Source organism: Xenopus laevis, chromosome 2L (genome assembly GCF_017654675.1).
Source record: "Xenopus laevis strain J_2021 chromosome 2L, Xenopus_laevis_v10.1, whole genome shotgun sequence".
NCBI lineage: Eukaryota > Metazoa > Chordata > Amphibia > Anura > Pipidae > Xenopus > Xenopus laevis.
In genome coordinates this window covers 167,547,282-167,571,557 of record NC_054373.1, presented here as the reverse complement: position 1 = coordinate 167,571,557, position 24,276 = coordinate 167,547,282, and the positions used below count along the sequence as shown (strand labels likewise).

The following is a 24,276-nucleotide window of genomic DNA, read 5'->3' as shown; positions in this document are numbered from 1 at the left end:
TTTGATTCAATTCCAAAAGGATTTCATAAGGTTTTAAAAATGGCAATATTCGCTATAGCCTGCCTTAAGAGTGGATAATATTTTATATAGCGCCAACATTTACAAAGGACGGAGATCATACCTATCCAATCAGTTCCTGTCCCAGTGGAGCTTACAGTCTATAAGGTCTCCATTACATTTACACATACTATAGTCAATTGTATCAGGAGCCAATTAACCGGTCTGAATGTTTTTGGACTTTAGGACAAACCCATGAAGACACAGAAGAAACACACAAGAAGCCTACTAAGAATGTCCCTTTTCTATTGTGTTACTAGATGTGCTTGAGCAGTTCACATGAATGAATTAGTACTTACTTTTAGTTGGGTTTCAGTTGGATTTGATGCAAGGAATGGTGGCTGCCCTACCAGCATCTCAAACAGAATGACACCTACACTCCACCAGTCACACAGCTGAGTGTAACCTGCACAAGAACAACAGAGACCAATTAGTGTCACAATTAGTCACAGATACAGGAGCCTATAAGGTGAAATTAATTCCCTTTATCTTCTAATTAATAATCATAATTTTAAACCTTTATGTGCCATAGATCCTAATCAGAATTTGATTTTAAACCTTTATGTGCCATAGATCCTAATCAGAATTGAATAATCAGCCCTGTAGCATCAGCTTATATTACAGACCAACCTCATTTTCTGCTGGATAATTAGTGACGAGCCCTAAGTTTAGCTTCTCAACAGCTGCTCAGAGCCCACTGAGCATTTGAGTGTCACAGACACTTTCCAAGATGGTGACCCCGTGACAAGTTTGAAGTACTGGATAATTGCTGCTAAAAAAACATGGCAATTTTAGCCCTGTTAATTTTTAGGGTTTAGTTTTCCTTTAAGTTACAGAATGCCACCCTATAAATAACAAATAAAAAAACAAACAAATACAAAAAGTATTGTAGAAGGGATACCTATATTGGCTAACAATAACACCCTCAAAGTGTTGACTTTGTAAATATGTGTAAAAAGGACACATTAAATATGTAGAAACTACAAACAACTCCCAAAGGGATTTTATTTGGACCCCTTTATTGTGGTATTCATTCAGTGAACTCTGTGGCCACAGTGAGCACTGATAAACAGACCTGGCGGAGAACTGACTTTTGCGACACTGTTTCAAGAGTCAGAAACAGAAATCATAAACAAACATTGCTATCATCCGGTCAACAGGTTGTTGAAGTTTATGGAAGATCTGCTGTAGAATCATGTAAACCAGCTTTCTCTCATATACACTTGCCCGCCCAGGGCAGCACAAGAGATCCCATAGCAGCGTGACTAAGATGTGCACCATACCAGGGTGTGAAAAAGGTTATGATTTCCTGAGCTCGAGTATTTATGTTTTGCTTGTGCTTTAACGTCCAAGATCATCATACCTTTGCGCAGCAGAACCTCTGGGGCTATATAATTAGGCGTGCCCACTAAAGAATGAGCCAGACATCTCTGATGCTGCCTTTTAGCTCGCTGCTCCAAAGTCTTTAGCCGGTCTCCACATCTGCAGTTGGATACATCATCCCACAGCTCACTAGGCTCCATACTGTCTTGTCGGGCGTGGTTCCCTAGAGAGGATGCGATAAGAATTGTTCTTTATTATATGGAAACGGAAACTGCAATTTAAAAGCCTGGAAGGAATCCACACAAAGTCTAAAGGCTGCCTTCAGGGTTTAAAATACAACGTTGCATGTAGTCTACTATACTATTAAAATGAATAATAGGCCATTATCAGCCCACTCATTCTTTTAAAAAAAAAAAAGCTGCTTTATTTACCCACCAAGGTAACTAACAATTTGTGCTGCAGACTGGTATAGTGTAAGGTAAAGCAAATACATCGTGCCTCATTAAGACATATTTTTGACATTGTAAATATAGAACACGGGGGAGTAAAATTACCTGCTATTTCTATTTTAATGAAATAACTCCAGTAAGAAAAAAATAATTTGCACCGATTTTGTACCGGAGACATGGCAACTTTCTGAGCCAATGCCATACAACTTATTCCATACAGTGGGGCAATAATCTGGCCTACTGTGTTTCTCGAAATCATAATATGACAATAATAATAATGTTATATGAAATAAAGTCTCAATGAATATATAAAGAAAAATGTTCAGTGTCAATGCAATGAGCAGTAATGATGGGGTTAACTTACCCAAACAAGCGGGGGATCCAGGTGCACTAGCCCCAAACCTTCAGCTCAGGAAGGCAAAAGTAGCGAATAGTAGATAGTGATGGGCTGCCACAAACCGGATCACTCTCCAAAAATAGATGTAGTAAAAAAGTATTTTTATTAAAGCAAAAACATCACAGCAAAGGCCTATTTAGGCCATTTAGGCCTTTGCTGTGATGTTTTTAAAGGAAAACTATACCCCCAAAATGAATACTTAAGCAACAGATAGTTTATATCAAATTGAATGACATATTAAAGAATCTTACCAAACTGGAATATATATTTACATAAATATTGCCCTTTTACATCTCTTGCCTTGAACCACCATTTTGTGACTCTATCTGTGCTGCCTCAGAGATCACCTGACCAGAAATACTACAACACTAACTGTAACAGGAAGAAGTGAGGAAGCAAAAGACAGAACTCTGTCTGTTAATTGGCTCATGTGACCTTACATGTGGTTTGTATGTGTGCACAGTGAATCGTACGATCCCAGGGGGCGGCCCTTATTTTTTAAAATGGCAATTTTCTATTTATGATTACCCAATGGCACATACTACTAAAAAAGTATATTATTATGATAATGGTTCATTTACATGAAGCACATGGGCTGTTTTACTCAGTATCTTATAATAGAGACCTACATTGTTTGGGGGGTATAGTTTTCCTTTAATAAAAAATACTTTTTTACTACATCTATTTTTGGAGTGTGATCCATTTTGTGCCAGCCCATCACGATCTACTATTCATGAAATAAAGTCTACTCTGTCCTCATCCAAATCTAGAACCCAGGATGGCACTGGACAGTACTGAACCAAGCCTTCTTTGTATCCAGCCATAGCATAAACCATAGGATTAAAACCATAGAAAAATAGTTGGGTTTGCACACAGCCTGTTCTACACTAGCAATAGATTTCACTACTTACCTTTCTGGTAATATTTTGAGTTATGAGTCCACCTGAACCCAGTGCACAGGCCAAAGTCGGTCAGCTTAATATGGCCATCCAGGTCTATAAGAATGTTGTCGGGTTTGATGTCTCGATGAATAAATCCCATTTTGTGGACGCTCTCAATGGCCAGGGTTAGCTCCGCAATGTAGAACCTGGCAAGGTGCTCTGGAAACACCTCCTTGCGTATTAGAAGGCTCATCATGTCCCCTCCTGGAATGTAGTCCATCACAAAGTACAAGTTATCTTTGTCCTGGAAAGAGTAGTAAAGTTTCACTACCCACTCGTTATCAGCCTCGGCCAGAATGTCCCGCTCTGCCTTTACATGAGCTACTTGGTTGCGGTTCAGCACATCCTTTTTCCGTAGGGTTTTCATAGCATAAAGCGCTTTGGTGTCCACTTTGCTTGCCAGACACACTTCCCCGAAAGCTCCTATTCCCAGTGTCTTAATTTTTACAAATAAAGACTGGTCCATTTTGGCCCTCTTCAATCGGTTATAATTCGACTCCTTTTGATAAAGGATTTTCCGCATTTGCTCTTGAACGACTTCACCGAGGCCAGCCTGTCAACCCAAAATGATCATCATCACTACAATGGACAACAACATAATTTTAAATTTCTTAGGCACGCTTCATCAGGTAACCACTTCTGACTTCAAGTGCGTTATATGCACTTGATATAATAGTTGCTCGGAAAAATAGAACGGCCCAGAAATCTACCCTTAAACAATGGCAACCAGCCTGTCATCTGCTTTCATTCTTCTAAAGCTGGCCATACACCTAAACATTTTCTCTTTTAGTCCCATCCAATCTGATAAAATCAGACTATGGGCCAGTAGAGACCCACTGTCAGAAAAGGGTGGCATCAATATGCCAATGAAGACCTTAACCCCAGGGATCCCCAACCTTTAGAACCCATGAGCAACATTCAGAAGCATGAAAACTGTTCTTGGGGTGCCAAATAGGGGCTGTGATTGGCTATTTAGTAGCCCCTATGTGGATTGTCAACCTACATTGAGGCTCGGTTTGGCAGTACACCTGGTTTTAGTGCAATTAAAACTGGCCTCAGAGCTTGGAATTCAAAAATAAGAACCTGCTTTGAAACCACTGGGAGCAAAATCCAAGGGGTTTGAGAGCAACATGTTGCTTGTGAGCTACTGGTTGGGGAGCACTGCCTTAATCAATCGGATTTTCAAATCTGCCAATATCAGTTCAGATATAGGTATTGTAGGTACCCCAACCCAATAAGCTGCGAACTCTGTAGGGGCCAAGTCAGCAGCTTTTATATCCACCATAGCTGCTCAAAGACTGTTGGTGATTGGTTGCTCTAGGTTACTGTCCTAAGGCAAATTTGTCTAGGGTTGTCTATAATGAGATTCGTTAGCTGAAACAGGTAACGGAGAAAATTCCTAGTGAGATTCTACTGATAAATAAGTAGTAAGAAGCCTACATTTAGTGTGCCCACACATGCCTGAGCCTATCTTTAGTGCTATAGTCATGGGGCATGGAATGAAGTATTTTGTGGTCTGATGTCATAGCCACAAACAGGAAGGTCCTGCATTCTTAATGGTTTATTCATTCTCTGCAACTGTCCTGCCTTTTGGTTAAGACAATCCAAATATAAATGATGCCATAAATAGCACCTAAATATAGCAAACCGGACCTCCTAAATAAACCTAAGGTTTTTTTTCAGAGTTCTGTCAAATGCCCACAGCACTGCTTAACTAAACAATGTCACCAAACACTGGCTTCTGAATGGCTAGTGTGGCAATAAGGGGGACTTTTTGTGCTCAGAATGTCATCTTACATTAAATCACACAAAGAATGTTGCAATAATTAACACTTAGCAATTTTCCTCTGGCTGTCAATTAAGCAAACGTTTTGTCCATCACAAATATGTTCAGAATGTTTGGGCTTTAATAATGACAACATATTTAGCTACACGATTTGATTGGTTTTGATTAATTAAAGGGGGACTATACCCTTTAAATCCATAAAATGGCGCGCTCTTTGGTCACCGGATAAGTGAAAGGACTTGCCTCTCATTGCAGATGTCTGTGATAAAATTCAACATTTATTCCATCATTTTAAAAGCACAAATGCAATGCATACAAAAAAATATGGATGGGCAAGTCCTTTGCACTTATCAAAAAGTGCATCTTTTTATGGATATCTTATGTTTGTCCACGTGACCAGAGTGGAATCAGTCGACCAGATGGCAGGTGACGGTTCTTCTCCCCTTCCTATATGATACCTTCCCATGCAGCGCATCTTTTCTTTTTAAATAAGTGTCATTAATACGCTGTTGCTAGTAATAGACAGAAAAATTCACCAGGTTTTTAAGGCCACTATTCACCCATGCTTGTGATCAAAATGTAAAACTCTTATTTGTTTGCCCCAAACATGTGATATATATCCTGTAAATGATATCCTTATAAACTGTAGTTAATAAAGTTTTCAGCTATTAAAGTCGCTAAGTCTTTATTAAGAAATAACCGAAACTCCGCTTGCGCTCCTCTTCAGAAAAGGCGATCGGCGATCCATCGTGCGGGGCTCCATTTCTCCTCCCTGCCTTCCTTTTAGGAGATAGCCAGGGAGGAGAAATCGAGCGTCGCACAATGGATCGTCGCCCTGTCGCCGTTTCTGAAGAGGAGCGCAAGCAGAGTTTCGTTAAGTTGTTTCTTAATAAAGACTTAGCGATTTTAAAGTCTTTTTCGTAGCACACTAATGGACCTTTTTTTAGAAAATTTTTGCTGTTACTAGTCCTTTAAAGAGGCAGTATACCTAAAAAGAAACCTTTGCTAAAAAAAAAACAAGAGCACACTAAATAGAACTTGTGTTGAAAATGCATTGTTATTCTTTAAATTTAATCATGTTCAAAGGGCAGAATACTAATCCCTGAATGTCCTGCAAGACACTTTAAGTAATAGATTGGCTAATTCTAATTGGCCTTCATTTTTTCTTTTTCAGTTCTTGAATTATTTGCCTTCTTCGAATTACTCGTTCCAGCTTTCAAATGGAGGTCACTGACCCCATCTAAAAACCAAATGCTCTGTAAGGCTACAAATGTTTTGTTATTGCTACTTTTTATTACTCTTCTTTCTTTCAGACCCTCTACTGTTCATATTCCAGTCTCTTATTCCAAATCAATGCATGGTTGTTAGGATAATTTGGAGCCTAGCAACCAGATGGCTGAAACTGCAAACTGGAGAGCTGCTGAATAAAAAGCTAAATAACTCAAAAAGCACAAATAATAAAAAATGAAAACCAATTGCAAATTGCACATACTTCAGCCATTTCTTGTTCCAGTTGTAGTCTCCTGTTGATTTTCTGCTGGTAGGTCTTTAGAACATTCTCCACATGTTGTTCCATGTAGAACTTATAGGCAAAAGGTGAGTAGCTTTTTATTCTGGACTCTCGCTTTTCTTCATCTCTGCTGTTTTTACGCACGGGAACAGGTGATGTTTGAATCTGTTTTTTATCCTTTCCCGATTTAACAACCTTGGGGGTCTTGCTCGCTTTGCTAGCTTTTGGTTCCCCATTGGCTTCATCTACTGGACCACATGATACATTCTCAGTCACACGAAGGTTCTGATCCACTCCCTTACATAAGGCATTCATTTCAAGCTGTTCTGAGTTGGTTTGAAGCAAGAGATGTTTTGGATAAGGAGGTGGTGGAAATCTCATATCTTGGTTGCCATAACCCACATCTATACCATAAGCGTTAGCTGATGCAATTGATGAGGTGGGAGGCTCGACCATCTCCACCTTTTGAGTTTCTAACTTCTGTGCTTGAGCCGCTAGCCAACCAGGATGTGAGGGGCCTACAGCAGTTTGTGGTTCAGGTCTTGTCACCCTCATGCTCTTTACTGGCTGCAGAATATGAGTGGCTGTAACAGTAGTGACAGTATTGGGTAAGGGCATGGAAGTGTCAGGTTTGTTGGGTGGGGTCTGTCGCATCACCACTTGCTTTTGTTGTTGGTGGTTATTAAAAGAACTAGCACGACTTGGCACTTGAGAGTCCGGTCTGAAGGACACATGTTGTCTTGGAGAAGAGTCTAAACCTGGGCCCTGCAGAGGATCCCGGCAAGGCTGTGAGTTTTGCCATGCATTGCCAAGATCATAGAGATCCATGTTCAAACTGTTTCTTGATGGCGTCAACAGGTTTTGTGGAGTGTCTGAAAACTCAGAGTATGGTGAACCTCTGGCTATCACATGCATCTGGTGAGAGGGAGGACTTGTTTGCTTGTGGTGAGTGTGTGGCAAGTACATACCGGAAGGTGCCTGTGTATAGGCGTGGCCTGGACTGGTCTGGGGTAAATTTACATATCCTCCATCTTGCTGCAGTTTATTTTGAAATGATGGTGTTCTCTGCACGCTATAGGCCATAGGATCCCCTTGCACCATCATGTGCTGCCGGCTATAGTGTGGACTGCTTGAGGCATGAGACGTTTGTATTGGAAGACCTGGGTTGTTATGATTCCCAATAACGTAGTTCATTACAGCAGACTCTGCATTTGTAACATATCCCTTCTGCTGGTGGCTGACAGGAGAGTTGTGAGCACCTACTACAGGCAGAGGCCTTTGAGAAGGGCCATTCAACGTGGCAGGCTGAGGCGAAGAAAGCAAATAGTCCATGTACTGACGTGGTACTTCACTGAGGACATTGGCACCTTCTGCTGAAAAGCCAGGCCCTTCATAAGCTGCATTGTTCATTGGATGATAAGGATAAAATGTCTCATTTGATCCTTCAAAGTTTGACCGGTGAGATACACTATTAGGAGTTGTGACTTTTCCTGAAATTAAAAGAAGAAAAACAAAAAAGTATAAAAATTCAGACAGCAGTTCTGTTCTACCAAAGAAAAGAAATCCACGATATACAGTTACTAAGGTCCCTTTTAGAAGGACTTATTGTCTCAACAAGAGTGATCCAACTGTGTAGACCTGTCATTCTGGGAAATAAAAATTTGGAGTTTATCCCAAATGCCCTGTTGAGGGTTTCAGAAGCCCAGACGGCCAACTGATTTTCAGAAGACCCATGACTACTTATCACTAATTTTATCCTATACAGTGCTTTAGAATGAGTTAAAACTTACAGTAACATACTGATCTAATCTTTTAATGTGTTCTGCCCTCGGGCCTTACCAACAGTATGTGTTTGCTGGATATCCTCATAGCAGCAGCACTAAGTAAAAGGGAAATTGTGACAGATCCATCTGGGCTACTGATTGATCTACCCGGTTACTATGTCGGTTTTAGAAAAAATGCACTGTTGTTGGTCAGGACACGAGACAGGTTGGAGACTTGTCAAAAAGGGAAAACTAATAAACATTTCTCTATAGTGGATTTATGCCACATATTTGTCAGGGCTTAAAGATTCTGTGTCCTAAAAAAAATACACATTTTTTTCCATAGTCTCTAAATTTACAAAGCGTGATAGAATACTACTCTAGAATATAAGTCATATACACAAACTGATTCATGCAGCAAATATTAAAAGGACAATTAAAGTCAGCTTTCATTTTCACAGTGAATTTTGTTTTGAATGTCCGCTACGTATGCCTTTTCCAGCAGCAAAAAAAGTTTTTCTACAAGTATGGAGCCGTTATCTGGAAACCTGTAATCCAGAAAGCTCAGAATTACGGGATGGTCATCTCCCTTGAACTCCATTTTAATCAAATAATTGAGATTTTTCTCTGTAATAACAAAACTATGTACCTGATCAAAACCAAGATATAATTGGGTTTATTTAATGGTTACATTCTTTTTAAGTAGACAATGTATGGAGATCCAAATTAAGGAATGATCCCCTATCCCAAAAAACCCCAGGTCTCAAGTATTCTGGATAACAGGTCCCATACCTGTACAACTTTATACAATATAACTTATTTGCAGGCAATTGTAAACATGATTCTTGGACGCCGGCGACTATTCTTAGACACCGGTGACCGTTTTTGCGCTTGACCCGAGTATAAGCTGAGGTAGAGTTTTTCAGCATATTTTGGGGGCTGAAAAACTCGGCTTATACTCAAGTATATACGGTATGATGTAACAAGTAACATCTATGACCCTTTGTCAATAGCATTAGGTTTTTATTGAGCCATGCAGTATTACATTTCCTCCAAAGAGAACATGGCCCATGTCAGCCAAAAAATCCAAATGCAGATTAAAAGAGTTTAAAACAGCTAAAGTTATATAGGGCAAGGCTGGCCTAAAGGAATGCAGAATAACCCGAGGTGGGAAGTTGTAAAAAGCATGCCGACTAGTGGATCCCAACAGCAATCATGTTAAAAAAAGCTACGGAAGACTATCTTGTTGTTAGTTGCCAAAAAAGTGAACCTGTAGTTGGCAGTGAGCCCCCTTGGTGCATGCATGAGTTTAGTGGTGGATGTAGAGGCAGACAGGGTTGCACTTTGGTCGTGGTCTGATCAGCGTTCAGTTGATCAGCTAAAATAAATCAGCCCATGGGACAATCAAATGGACAGCCTGGGTGACCTCTTACATTTTGGAGACTCCATTCTTGCAACACACAAAAGGTCAGTATGGAGATAGAAGCACATTTACGAGGAGATACCATTTATTCTCCTACTTCTATTTCTTGTGTCAAATAGAACTACAATCATTGAGAGCTAAAGGATATTAATTTAAGGCATATTCCAGCACAGTGTTCTGAACCACATGTACATACCTGGTGATGTCTGCTTGATCACCCGAACAATCTGTTCATTCCTCGGGTCCAGATAACCCATCTTACTAATGAACTCCAAAGCAGCTTCAATGCTCCTGCTCCCGGTCTGCTTCAGAGCACGTACGGCCATTTCCTAAAGGCAAAGTAAAGCTCACATTTTTATTGTCGTACACCAATCATCTCTCCAGGATTTTGCCTCAGGAAATGTGCAATCAAATCAAGTTAAAACATTTTATTATTACAGTTATTTTTATTGATCAATATAAATATTATTGATAATATTCCCTCAAACTGCACATTCTAGGTCAGGTCAAGACTTGGATTCAAAACAAGTCCTGGCATTTCAAGTACATAGAGGCCAAAACTAGGGATGCACCAAATCCACTATTTTGGATTCGGCCCAACTTCCGAATCCTTCACGAAAGATTCATTCGAATACTGAACTGAATCCAAATTTGCATATGGAAATTAGGAGTGGGAATGGGAAAACATATATACTTCCTTGTTTTCTTACAAAAAGTCACACGATTTTTCTCCCAGACCCTAATTTGCATATGCAAATTAGGATTAGGTTCGGCCGGGCAGAAGGATTCAGCCGAATCCGAATCCTGCTGAAAAAGGCAGAAGAATCCTGGCTGAATCCTAAATTCAGTGCATCCCTAGCCAAAACAGCTCACAAAGTAGGGTTTTCTATTGTATACTACAGAAGCCAGTCTGGCATTTGCCAGAATCCACAGATTGCTAGTCTGGGCATGTACTAGGTTTAACGATCACCACAAAGAAGTTTATAAGCGGGGAAACATTGTCTGCCAGTTTGTCCCCTCTTGACCAAATCCACCACCCGATCAGTAACTGCAGAAAAGCTCATCCAATAAAGGCCATACTGGGCAATGGATGAAGACTGGAGCCAACAACTCTACACAGGTCCCTTATATGACCCAACTGTTGGCCCAAGGACACAGATCTTCTCACTTGATGATCAGATCTTTATGTCATTGGCCAGGTTTTTGGAATCCGACTCCTATGCTCCAGGCTTGAAGGCCTGGATCATTGCAGTTATAGAGCTGCTGGACCTCTTTTTTGGCTACGACAGTAAGCTCAATATATGTAATACAACATGTATGCCCATATTCTAATTCTGACAAGTTCTGCTTCAAGGAAGCAGTTAAAGTGCCCTGTTCCGTGTAAACAACATTGCAGTTCGATTTGGTCATTGGGTGACATTTAAGACATGTCATTCTGTGTATCCGAGATCTCACATAATCTCCTGCTCATCAGAGGGGAAAGAAACGAGACAGCAGCCACATTTTGTATAGTTCAGTGAATCTGTATAAATAGCCTACTGTACCTGACCAGCAGCATATCTCATGCAGGTGATTTCTTGAAGTAGAATCTTAAATAACCTTCTAGGAACTATGTCCATATGAACATAAGAACCACGTCTACTCTCAATCAAGGAACCATTCACTAACAAAGATAACATGGTTCCATTAAATATGTGTCCATCTAGTAACTCTCCTACTAACAGCATTTTGGCAGAAATAAGAGCCAAATGGGTTGGGTGTGATCGCAAAAGCAGTCAGACACACAAAAAAAACCCACTTGGGCTTTATTTACAAACAGTTGTCTCCAGTGCTGTATTCCACAGCAAACATTTAAGAGCTGTAGGAACTTTAGGAAGTAGCAATTAATTTTTTCATGCTGCAACAAATAATTGCCCGATCCTTCTAATCCCTTCATGTGTAAAGGTCTTGATGAGTATTAGTGCACATAACCATATGAAAATGCATGTGTGTTAACTGCTCAAAGCAATCAAACTGGCACAGGTATCACCTTTCATGTGTTAATTCAGTACAACTTTCATGCAAGAACAATTTGATAAATCCAACGCAGATTGAAAATCGTTTTTGGATTTTCTGGTTTGAGCTTCCCTTTAAGATGGCCAGACACGTTCAAATTTTATCCTTCTTCAGATATCGATCGTAAATTTTAATGCAACCATCTAAAACGAACATTCAGATTTAAATAGTAGGAAGGAGTAGTGGGAAAAATAAATCGGACGACGTTCTCGCCATTAATTGGCAGACAACAATCTACAAAAGTTATGTCATGGAAACTGTAGCACATTCATCCTTGGATATCATCAGATAGGCAATACATTCAAAGATATAATCATTATCAGACAGCAATTGTCTGATCTTCTAAACAACCAATCACCCAAGCCCACACACGGTCCAAAAATGATAAGAAACTACAATTATATCAGCACATGTATGGCCAGCTTAAATCAGCCCCCTCTTTTTATTATATCACGTGTAGTAATACAGATCAAACCTTGCTGTTGCTAACTGCAACAAAATTTAGCCTCTCAGTATATAAGTCCATCTATCCCACCATGCTTTGGCCTTTCCCAGCATAACTGTGCTTGGTACAGGGCATTAACAATATGGACATCATTGTAATATAAAATAAATAAAACCTACATGACTCTCTCCCCTGCAGCTGCCCCTCTTTTGAACCAAACCACCCGAATACTACATAGTACTATAGTAGGGTTGGCAGCCTTCATCTCTGTTTGCTTCATATCCTGCCCCTGGCTCTCTGGTGGCCAGAACCTGTGCAGTTTCTCCAGGTCAACAATATAGGTGAGAGAAGTCAAGTTTCTAGAGATAGTGGCTTTAAACCCCACTGCCCTTTAACATGAGGTACAAGGGAGGACAGCAGTTCTGGGTTGAGTGGGAGGGACGACCTCTGCACTGAAGTTGTACAAAAGAGGTGTTTTCTCGTAAAGGGTATGAAAAACAAACAAACACAGATTCCAGTTGCCCACATCAGGTCATTCACATCGGCCACTGAATTTTCTGATTCTATTAAATGCAAATGGCTATGTGCAATAGGCCTCGGCAACACAGTAAAAAGACCAAAATAAAACAATGTGATAAAATTGCACCCTGTTAAAGCTACTATCATGGCTTATTTAGGAGGGGGAGACGCAATTTGCACCCTGTTAAAGCTACTATCATGGCTTATTTAGGAGGGGGAGACGCAATAAAATTGCACCTTGTTAAAGCTACTATCATGGCTTATTTAGGAGGGGGAGACGCAATAAAATTGCACCCTGTTAAAGCTACTATCATGGCTTATTTAGGAGGGGGAAACACAATAAAACTGCACCCTGTTAAAGCTACTATCATGGCTTATTTAGGAGGGGGAGACGCAATAAAATTGCACCCTGTTAAAGCTACTATCATGGCTTATTTAGGAGGGGAGACGCAATAAAATTGCACCGTTAAAGCTACTCTCATGGTTTATTTAGGAGGGGGGAGACACAATAAAATTGCACCCTGTTAAAGCTTCTATAATGGCTTATTTAAAAGGGGGAGATGCAATAAAATTGCACCGTTAACGCTAAATCAATGTAGAGGAACAGAGGGCAGGACGCAACAAAATTGCACCCGTTAAAGCTACTATCAAGGCCTATTTAGGAGAGGGAGATGCAATATTTTGTTTATAGTACTGTACCATTGAAATAATATAATATACAATCTGAATGATGGAGAGCAGGAAGCAAAAGCCAGGTTTTAGCATTTTATTGATTTAAGGGGAAGTTCCTCTAGCGTGATGTCCTCAGCGGCATTCTAAGAATTTACAGTTGGTGTGCATGTAACTTTTTGTTCTGCGGTCTGAAATTACTTTCATCGCTCTCCTACACCCCGGTAACCAGACAGAGGATTGTATTGCTGACAGGAAGATCTTTAGACTGCGCTAAATGGACGCAAATCTTGCACTTATTTACATCTTTTTAACAAGCTCAGTACACTTGCGTATAGATCAGTACACTTGCGTATAGATGTGCTAAGTGCCATTGTGTCCGTCCAGTCTGCTCTGATGACTCATGTGCAATTGCCTGGAACTAACACTACTATGATTTTCAGGGTAGACTTGCACTAAAAGAACAATTCTGTTGCATCAGGCACAACTGCCACGGCTCTACCCTGCTCTCACCCGCAATGGCAACAGAATTTTGTGGGTAAAAGAAAGTGTTGATTAGTGTCCCAAAATTGCACTTTGCACTGCATTCAGACATTTTCTTCCAAACAATTATTATCTAGGGTGGATTTTCTGAATTCTAGTGAATCCTTTGGGGACGGAGTAAGGAGAAATCTAGATTAAGACCATGTGTGACAAGCAGAATTATGAGGATGGTCTATAAATTGTGGAACGTGCTCATTCTTGCCATTCTCCTGTGGGAAAGTCAACATTTCATACCTACTTATTGAAGACAGATTTCTAGGAACTGTTTATATTGAGGGGGGGGAGTACTACTGAGCATTTCTGTCCTCTCAAATGCAAAATAAAACGTGTTGAGAGGAGAAGGAAAAAAAGAGTTTCCTTATTGTCATACACCCTAGAGATGAAATCCTTCAACTTCTATCTGCCTTAACCAGCCAACTATGTTCAACGTGAATGGTACCTACCGCCAGGATATCAGATTTGTTCCTTTTACTGGACATATGGAAGTATTAGCCCAAGGCAGTAGGTCCAGGCCACTGGCATCTTCCAGATCTTCTTCAAGATCCCTTGTAGTCTAGTAGGCCTGATTCACTCAGTGGTGACTTGTGCACAAGCTGAACAGTACTTGTAGTATAGAGGGACGGGAAAGCTTAAAGGAGAACTAAAGTCTAACTAAAGAAGTAGCTAGAAATGTTGTACATTATGTTTTGTGCTTCTGTACCAGCCCAAGGCAACCACAGCCCTTAAGCAGTAAAGATCTGTGTCTCCAAAGATGCCCCAGTAGCTCCCCATCTTCTTTTCTGCTGATTCACTGTACATGCTCTGTGCTGCTGTCACTTACTGAGCTTAGGGACCCACTCACAATATACAGTTCACAATATAAGGCTGATTAGTAATTAATACAGATAATTACTACATGGCAGCACAGAAAACAGTGCAATTAGCATCAGAATTTAATAATCAGCCCTGTAGCATCAGCTTATATTACAGGGGAACCTCGTTTTCTGCTGGATAATTAGTGACGAGCCCTAAGCTTAGCTTCTCAACAGCTGCTCAGAGCCCACTGAGCATGTGAGTGTCACAGACACTTTCCAAGATGGTGACCCCCTGTGACAAGTTTGAAGTCCTGGATCATTGCTGCTATTGACAAGCTGAAACTTTAGGCTGGTGCAATAAGTTCAGTATATAAAATATGGTATTTTAGCCACATTCATTTTTAGGGTTTACTTTTCCTTTAAGGAAGCCCAGAGCACCCAGCAGATACAGATCCCCCTGGTGCTACTTTAGACCAATGTTAAACCTAGCAAACATACTACTACAGGGTGATATCTATTATTATACAGTTTATTGGTTTGAACTATTTTCTGCAAAATCTTTTTTTGCCCCTGTTTAGGTCAAGAAATTTATCAAGACAAGACTTTTTGCCTCTCACACTGGCCAGTAAGGAAAAGGTTTAGCAACCCTTATATCAATTGTATATGTCCTCAAACAAGTCAGGAAAAGAAAAGAACTAAAGGGCACTCTTCATAGTAGGAATAACCCCCTAGGTTTTCTCATCCATCACAGAGAGATACTATTAAAGCCAAGGCATGGAAGATGCAAGAAATGGAAGGACAACAGCAAAAAATGGAAGGACAACAGCTTTCCCCAAGTTGCTTCAAGCTAAACTTGATTATTATATTTTCAATAAACGTGTATGGCTGCTGTAATACAGTCACTCAGCTCAGAGTACCATTTATTCTAACCTTAGCAGAGCCGGTTTGGAGCGAAGCAATTAAATACTTATAACGCTTTAACCACTATAGGGACTATTTGTCACCAGAAACAATAGGGTAGACACCAGAAATGGCACCAACTGGAACGAGTAAAGAGCAACTGCATCGGAGTGCAACCAAAAGTGCATTTATGGAGCCTGAATTCTTTCGCAGAATAAGTTGTAAATGTTGCACGTTCGACACATAACCCACATAGCTGGGAGTGTGACCTGGCAAAGCCTGACATTGGGAGACAGATGCCTGACACAATGGGTGGGATTTCTATTAAGAGGGCTAACAGCCTGGGGTTTGTCACTTTACTCCAGAGAATCTGTCCGTGTCCTGATCCATGTTCCTACACTGGAAAGGCATTCTCTGAATTTATCAGTAAGACATACGGAGCCTCATTTACCATTGCACTATACTTCTTGCTCTTTTCACCCTACCCCCTTAGGTTGCATACGTGTTAAGGCGGCCATACACGGGCAGATTAAAGCTGCCGATATCGGTCTTTAAAGCTGGCCATAGACGCAAAGATCTGATCCTACGAATCGATGATTCGTACGATTTTCGGCCCGTGTGTATAAGTCCTGAGATTTTTCGTTCGGCGGAGATCGGTCGTTTGGTCGATCGGACAGGTTAGAACATTTCTGTCGATAATATCTCTGCGTGTATTGCCGATCGTAGGATTTTCAGTGGGAGACTGTCACTAGCTTTGTCAGATATAACTATCGTACGATTGCTGTCAGGGGCAGAACATTGCTGATCTGTTCTTTAACTACTTTATTTGATCTGACTGGGAAGACTTTGATCTCAATGGTTAGTGGAGGGTCGGGAGATGGGGAAGTCCAATCGTACAATGATTCTATGCATCTATGGCCGGCTTTAGACAGGTTCGGCAGCCTATCTGCCCATGTGTGGGGGCTCCCGACGGGTCCTCTCGATTGATATCAGGCCAAAAATTGGCCAAATATCGATAGGTCAAGTTTGATTTTTTGTATGATACAGGACCGCATCGGCTACTTGCAACCCGTTGGAGCCCATTTGTAGTATTGTAATCCGATTGTTCAAGCCCCGCGGCCGAACGTTCGGATTCATCAGATATTGCCCAGCCGTTAGTGGGCATATCGTGTTAAGATCCACTCGTTTGGCGACCTTGCCCAACGAGCGGATCTTATAGTGTATGGCCACCTTAAGTGCTCCAGCCATTACATGGGATTGGCAAATGAGCCTGATTTGCCTCAAGCATGTAGAAATGCAATTTATTATAGTACAAGAAAGAAAATATATATTTCACCAAGGGGTTATTTATTAAAACTCTAATTTATCTCATCTTTTTAAACCAAGCTTAACCAAACTCCCATCCACAATTTAAACTTATTTATCAATAAAATAACTCGAAAAATTACATGCTGGAAAAGACTTTATAAAATCGAGCGATAACTGGAATTGTACACATTTTTCGGATTTATCATCTGAATCGCTGTTTTTTTTTTGTTATCGTCCGAAAACCTTGAACTTTTCAGATTATCCTACAAAACCCAGCACAGATCTTGATGTCTTCAAATTGTAAAAGGGACATCTTCTACATGACCTCGGCAGGTAGGTTTGAGATTGGTGATTTTCGGATTCTGACTTTTACCAGCTTCGGGGTATAATAAAATTTGAGGTTTTTTTTTTTTTTTTGAAGAAAAATTTGAGTTTCCCCCCAAACTATCCTTGACCAATGTTTATTTCTGCACAGAACATTCCTGCTAAAAGGAATCACTATGACTCAGTAGGAATTTAGCAAATAATATAAGGCTAGTTTAGACTAAACAGGTTTTTAGTAAGGCAGCGATCCTGCTGTGAAAGAGATGCATAGTTGTAAGGTTATTGCCCTGGGGTAAAACAAAGCAAGCATTCTGCCACTTGATTTATTGAGCTCTATGGAGGTTTCCTTTGAACTTGCCAAAGCGAGCAGTAAGGCTTCCACAAAATTACTATACTGTGCATGAGCCCATTCCAATCCACTGCAAGGACACCTGGGAAAATGGTATATTTTAATTACCTTTAAGCCGTATACTGTACGGCTAAACCCTGTCAGGATGATTAATTCCAATATATAAAGTATTGAAGCTTTCCTTTCAACGGATGTAAAACTACTACAGGTATTGGCCCTATTAACCGGAATGATCGGGACCTGGGGCTTTCCGGATAACGGGTCTTTCCGTAATTTGGATCTTCACACCTTAAGTCTACTAGAAAATCATGTAAACATTAAATAAACCCAATAGGCTGGTTTTACTTCCAATAAGGATTAATTATATCTTAGCTGGGATCAAGTACAAGCTACTGTTTTTTTACTACAGAGAAAAAGGAAATCATTTTTAAAATTTTGGATTATTTGATTATAATGGAGTCTATGGGAGACGGCCTTTCCGTAATTCGGAACTTTCTGGATAATGGGTTTCCGGATAACGGATCCCACACCTGTACTACTTTACTGTACCGCATAACAGAAAGTGAGTGCGGTACAAACAAAGTTTGCTAGATCCACCAAGATTTACTTGCAATCTGAGCTAACCCATGACGTTGGCTAGTAATAATACATACCCTTTTCCCATTTCTGCCACCAAACCTCATTTATTTCAGTATTACTGCCAATATTATTACTGAACTGGATAGTTCAATTTCCTATGGTCTCTGAGTGACCAAACTACAAAATACCAGTTTCATACGCCAGTCCCTGACCAGGCAGGGTGGCCACCTTTTCTATGGAAATATTCAAGCTTTCCTGTTATCTTCCTTTACTATTATTAACATTGGCATCAAGTTTTTTACAACCGACTGGATCTGTAACACTTTGGACATGAGCGGCCAACCTACAGTCTGGATAGTTGTGTTAGTGGGAAATAGAATGCTTTTTCCGCAACATCACTGATGATTCTAGAAAAGATATATTTAAGTTAGAACCCCTGGAGTGACACTCCCTCCAACTGCACCGCTATGTTCCTCCAGACAGCCCTGTTTGCTCACAAAAATCAGAGTAGTTCAGAGGAAGAGATCGGACTGGATCTGGCTTCAACTGCACATGTTGAGAGTGGCTCATCACCAAGAGAAGAATAAGTGGCGCGACATGGTGCCCTGCCAACCTTGTTATGCTAATCAGATTTTTGGCCACAGATAGAGCACACGGGGCTGTGTTGGGGGGAGCACAGTACTGTGGTTCTGTAGGGTGGATGGAGGCCACTTCAGGGGTCCTAACTTCTGCACATGGGGTTGTTCTCCTTTAAGATAAAAGGTTAAAAAAAAAAAGGCTCACATTCCAATTGTGAAATCTCAAACTCAGAAATTCCACCAGTGGATGAAATCACATTCTTACAATCCTAGAGCTGAAAAACAAATGGAACAATATATGGAAATTCCCTTCCCCTCCCATTAAACACCTCTAGTTCCTAAAGAACAAATACTCCAGTTGCTTTTTTGGAATAATATGCATCAGATATACACTTATGATGCTCTACTCTATCCGTTTCATTTCATCTAAAGCAGGATGTAGCAAAAATAGTGACAGCGTGAGTTCTAGCACTTTCCAGCCCCCCAAAAAAATAAGTCAGTGGGTTAAGTTACTTGGCTGACAACTTGGACCAGACGTGGTGGAATCAACTAGTGAAGTTAGCAATGTTTGGTGGTGGTGATGGTCTTAGAAAATCCTCTTTAGAAGCAATGAAAGAGCAACTAAGGGTCAAGAGCCTGCGTCTATGACTAATGGTCCAGGAGCCCGAAATGCGTAAGGCATGGAGATTGTGAAGGCTTGCTGAATAAATCGCCAATTCTTCTTTGAAGTGCCCTCCTTGCTTTCTTTTAAATTCAATGAAAGTGTGTTAAAGGGATACTGTCATGGGTAAACATGTTTTTTTTTTTCAAAATGCACCAGATAATAGTGCTACTCCAGCAGAATTCTGCATGAAATCCAATTCTCAAAATTTATATTCAATTTTGAAATCTGATATGGGACTAGACATATTGTCAGTTTCTCAACTGCCCCAGTCTTATAACTTGTGCCTGCACTTTAGGATGGAACTACTTTCTGGCAGGCTGTTATTTCTCCTACCCACCAGTAACATCAAAAAAAAAAATGTTTAAAAAATGTGTTCGTACACAACGAAAAAAAAACACCAATACAAATTATACTTTAAAATCCCAGTCTTTATTAAGAAATAACTTACAGAAACTCTGCTTCCTGTCCTCTACAGAAAAGGCGACAGGGCGACCATCCATGGATCGGCGCTTGATTTCTCCTCCCTGGCTCTCTGCTGCTGGATCCTTTAGCGCCCAAATTCAGTGCTTCTGTGTGCGGCGGCGCCTCCAGCATGAACGATGCTGTGCTGCTTTGCTTTCTGCTACTTCTCCTCCCTCCTGACGAGCTCTGCACTCCCATCCTCCCCTCCTCGTCGGGGTCACAGCCGCCGCATCCCCCAGCTCTTGGAAGGAGGATACAGCAGCCCAGGGCCTCCCCTCTCCCGGTCTCTCCAGCCTGACAGAGTTGGTCGGTCCCCTGACAGGAGGCGTAAATGAAAGTCGCCGGGGAGAGAGAGAGGGACAGTGCGGTGACAGGGAGGCTGCAATGGAAGAGTGTGGCGGCTGCACGGACACGCACACACTCCTATTCACACAGCAGCTCAGTTACAGTCACACACTCAATTCACAAATACACGGCTCCTCGCCAGGAGGGAGGAGAAGTAGCGGAGAGCAAAGCAGTGCAGAGAGCAGCCGCATCGTTCATGCTGGAGGCACCGCTGCACACGCAATGTGAGAGCTAAAGGATCCAGCAGCAGATAGCCAGAAAGGATCCAGCAGCAGATAGCCAGGGAGGACAAATCGAGTGCCGGATCAGTCTCAGTAGGACTTGGCTAACTATTGAGTGTGGTTTTAAGATCTACCAGGGAGCTGTTATCTTGTGTTAGGGAGCTGCTATCTGGTTACCTTCTCATTGTTCTGTTAGGCTGCTGGGGAGGAAAGGGAAGGGGGTGATATCACTCCAACTTGCAGTACAGCAGTAAAGAGTGAATTAAGTTTATCAGAGCACAAGTCACATGACTGGGGGCAGCTGGGAAACTGACAATATGTCTAGCCCCATGACAGATTTTAAAATTGAATATAAAAAAATCTGTTTGCTCTTTTAAAAATTGGATTTCGTGCAGAAGTACAGAATTCTGCTGGAGCAGCACTATTAAGTACCAGTAAAATAGTTATTGTTTATATAAATGGGAAATGGAGTTCCCCAATGTTTTAAAATCAGGTCTGTGTGTTATTATATTAATGCATTAACTTTGCAATTTTTACTTAAATCTTTGGACAACATTTAACTTTTTGAACCTGATTCTGTCTTTGAATGTATGCCTCTCATAGAGTTCCATTGATTACTCATGCACCTAAATGATATAGATGGATACACTGGGTGGCAAAAGGGTGTGCGCTTAAAGGGGTACTTCACTTTATAGTTAACTTTTAGCACAGTAAGATGTAGGCAGCAGCATCCTAAGATAAATTTCAGCTGGTCATTAGGAAGAGTAATAGTTAAATGTACAACAAAAAATTACCGGGTTTCCAGATTGTTACTATTTATTAAAATTAATGGGTTAATTTCAATTGCTTTTCTAAATGCTTAAAAAATTCTATAGCATCAGCAAGATGTCTTTTACATTTTTAGCAATTTGATAAACCATGAAAATTTGCAGCTAAAAAAAAAAAAAAGATTTTTTTTTAGAGATGTTCTCAAATCATGGCATAAAAATCAACCTGGATTTTAAAAAAATAAAACCCTAAAAGTTAGAAGAATTTAATATGTGTGCGTAAGCGAATGTAATGTTGTCCACTCTGAATTTCTTTTAGAACACTAGATTAATGGAGGAAAAATATTCCAAGGTCAAGGTATTTGCGCACGGAGCTGCAGCTGAAAAATGACTGAAATTCTTCATACATAGCTGACCAGATGAAGATTCCACAGGGAGGCCAAACAGGATCCTTTAGGGAGCAGCTGTAGGCTCCTGAAGACATAAAGACTGCAACAAGACAGACATTTATGTTACAATCCCTGCTTGTAGGGGAGAAAAGCAGCGGCCATTGAGGTGGGTTTAAAGGTAAAAAGTTGGGGTGTTGGCAAAACACCCATTAGCTCTTCTCTCACATTTCAAAGAGTCTGACTGATTTGTGGAGGAATATAACAAGTGGGGGAAAAATGTTGTGTGTGAATTTAATACAGGCTAAAGAACGTAGCAGCCCAATCGCCAGTGGTAAAAATGTAACAAAATGTAGTTATAGCACCAGAGAACAGTGTAATAAAGCTTCTTACTGAAAATGTTTTTATTTTTCCACAGAAAAAACAAGCTACCTTCAAGCTTAAAGGAAAAGCAAAGTCGTTTCACATTTGGGGGGTGCCAAATGCTAGGCACCCCAAGTGATTCTATTTACTTACCTGAAACTCCGGGCCGGGGCTCCTATCAGCAGAAAACTGCACCGGCCCGGGGGTTCTTCCTGCGAGTACCACGGAACGATCCTCCTCCGGCTTCCTCTTTCTTCAAATTTCCCGGGGCAGACTCATGCGCAGTTGAACGAAATAGCAGATTTTTTAGTTAAAGTTCGGCTTTTCACACTACTGCGAATGCGCAACCGTGCGAAGGAAAGAGGAAGAAGATCACCCGTGGTGCTCACTGATATAACCCTGGGCCAGGGGTGCTTCGCCAATGAGGCAAGTTGAGGCTGTCGCCTCAGGCGGCAGCGCCCCACTAGGTAAGGGGGGCAGCAAAAATGCTGCTCCTGGTACTTTAAGAGCGAATTTCCGGGTGAGGGGGGGGGGCAGCAGCAACTGCTGCTGCCTCAGGCAGCGGAGGGGCCAGGATCGCCCCTGCCCTGGTGCAGTTTTCTGCTGATAGGAGCACCGGCCCAGGGTTTCAGGTAAGTAAATACATTCACTTGGGGGTGGCTAACATTTGGCACCCCCAAGTGCAAGACGACTTTCCTTCTCCTTTAAAAAAGTTCATACGATTAAAACCCGCCAAGTTATAACCATCTAAAAAAAAATATTCAGAGTAAATGCAAATTTGCATATATTTATGCAATTTTTTTCTGTTAACTAGTTCAAATACATTCCCTAAGTTGGGGGTGGGATGATTAAGAGCTGTGCAACCAATCAGCAGGCTGTATTTACCAATTAGCTCTTTGAAAGCCAACTTCTGATTGGTAGCCTTGTAGAGCATTGAGTCTGCTACTGTCTGGAGCTGCATGGCAGCAAAGAAGATTTCCAGCTTTTGTATGTATGTATGTATAAACCATTTGTAAAGTGCTGTTAAAGGAGAACTAAAGCCTAAATATGAATATGGCCAAAAATGTCACATTTCATATACTGCACCAGCCTAAAGTTTCAGCTTGTCAATAGCAGCAATGATCCAGGACTTCAAACTTGTCACAGGGGGTCACCATCTTGGAAAGTGTCTGTGACACTCACATGCTCAGTGGGCTCAGAAGCTGTTGAGAAGCTAAGCTTAGGGCTCGTCACTAATTATCCAGCAGAAAATGAGGTTGGCCTGTAATATAATCTGATACAACAGGGCTGATTATTAAATTCGGATGCTAAAATCAGCCTTATATTGTGACATTTCTATTCTATGTGTACTGTATATTGTGAGTGTGTCCCTAAGCTCAGTAAGTGACAGCAGCACAGAGCATGTGCAGTGAATCAGCAGAAAAGAAGATGGGGAGCTACTGGGGCATCTTTGGAGACACAGATCTTTACTGCTAAAGGGCCGTGGTTGCCTTGGGCTGGTACAGAAACCCAAAACATAACGTACAACATTTCTAGCTACTTCTTTAGTTAGGCTTTACTACTCCTTTAAGGAACCGCAGCCCGGTACAATGTATAAAAGTACAATATAAATAAAAGTACAATATATAGAAATACACACAGGGAAGACAATAAATACACATAGTACACTATGTGGTAAAAGACACAGTAGGAAGGAGGTCCCTGCCCCGTAGAGCTTACAGTCTAACCTTTTCTAGGAAAAAGCTTTCCTACTAATTTAGATTTCTTCTCTATTTATGACATTGGCATCAAGCCCCGTTTCTATCATAAAACTTGCCAGGTGGCAACCACAGCAGCAAAAGAAGTTCACCGCCTTGAATTTATTCAGTATATAAGAAATATTCTGAAAATAAATTTGATCCCTTCAGTGAAATGTTGCACTCCGCAACCATTATTCTTCTAATAAGAATGAAACCAAAACAAAATTGCAGAGTTCTACTGGGACAGGACTAACGAGAATGAAGAATATGACACTTAATCATTTATATGTAATTCCAAATTGCTCAAGATCTTATCGTGAAAATTTATTCAAGAGGAAATGTGTCTACTCTGTGGGTAAAGTCAGTATTTCAACACAAATCACTGTAACATTTTAAAAAGCAATAATGTCTGTATTCAACAATAGTCGATTTCAAGGAGAAGCTCCAGTAGAGTAAGCGTTTGAACGTCACACAACACCGATTCAGGGCGATGTCCTGGGTGAAGGCAAAACATCGATAGCATTGCTCTAGAGCAGGGGTCCCCAACCTTTTTTTTTTTTTTTTTTACCAGTGAGCCACATTCAAATGTGAATAGAGTTAAAAACAACACATGAAAA

At 40.8% G+C, this 24,276-nt stretch overlaps 1 protein-coding gene across 3 annotated transcripts in view; it reads right to left on the bottom strand.

The window, feature by feature from the left end:
- Positions 1-24,276, bottom strand: part of lats2.L (large tumor suppressor kinase 2 L homeolog) — a 42,097-nt gene that overhangs the window by 3,253 nt on the left and 14,568 nt on the right. For all 3 annotated transcript variants that reach the window (XM_018247738.2, XM_041582669.1, XM_018247740.2), the window contains 5 exons: positions 9,846-9,978; positions 6,446-7,953; positions 3,138-3,720; positions 1,421-1,603; positions 357-463 (listed from right to left, as the gene is read on the bottom strand). In XM_018247738.2, coding sequence (XP_018103227.1) covers positions 357-463; positions 1,421-1,603; positions 3,138-3,720; positions 6,446-7,953; positions 9,846-9,978 — 2,514 coding nt within the window. The remainder of the gene's footprint in view (positions 1-356; positions 464-1,420; positions 1,604-3,137; positions 3,721-6,445; positions 7,954-9,845; positions 9,979-24,276) is intronic.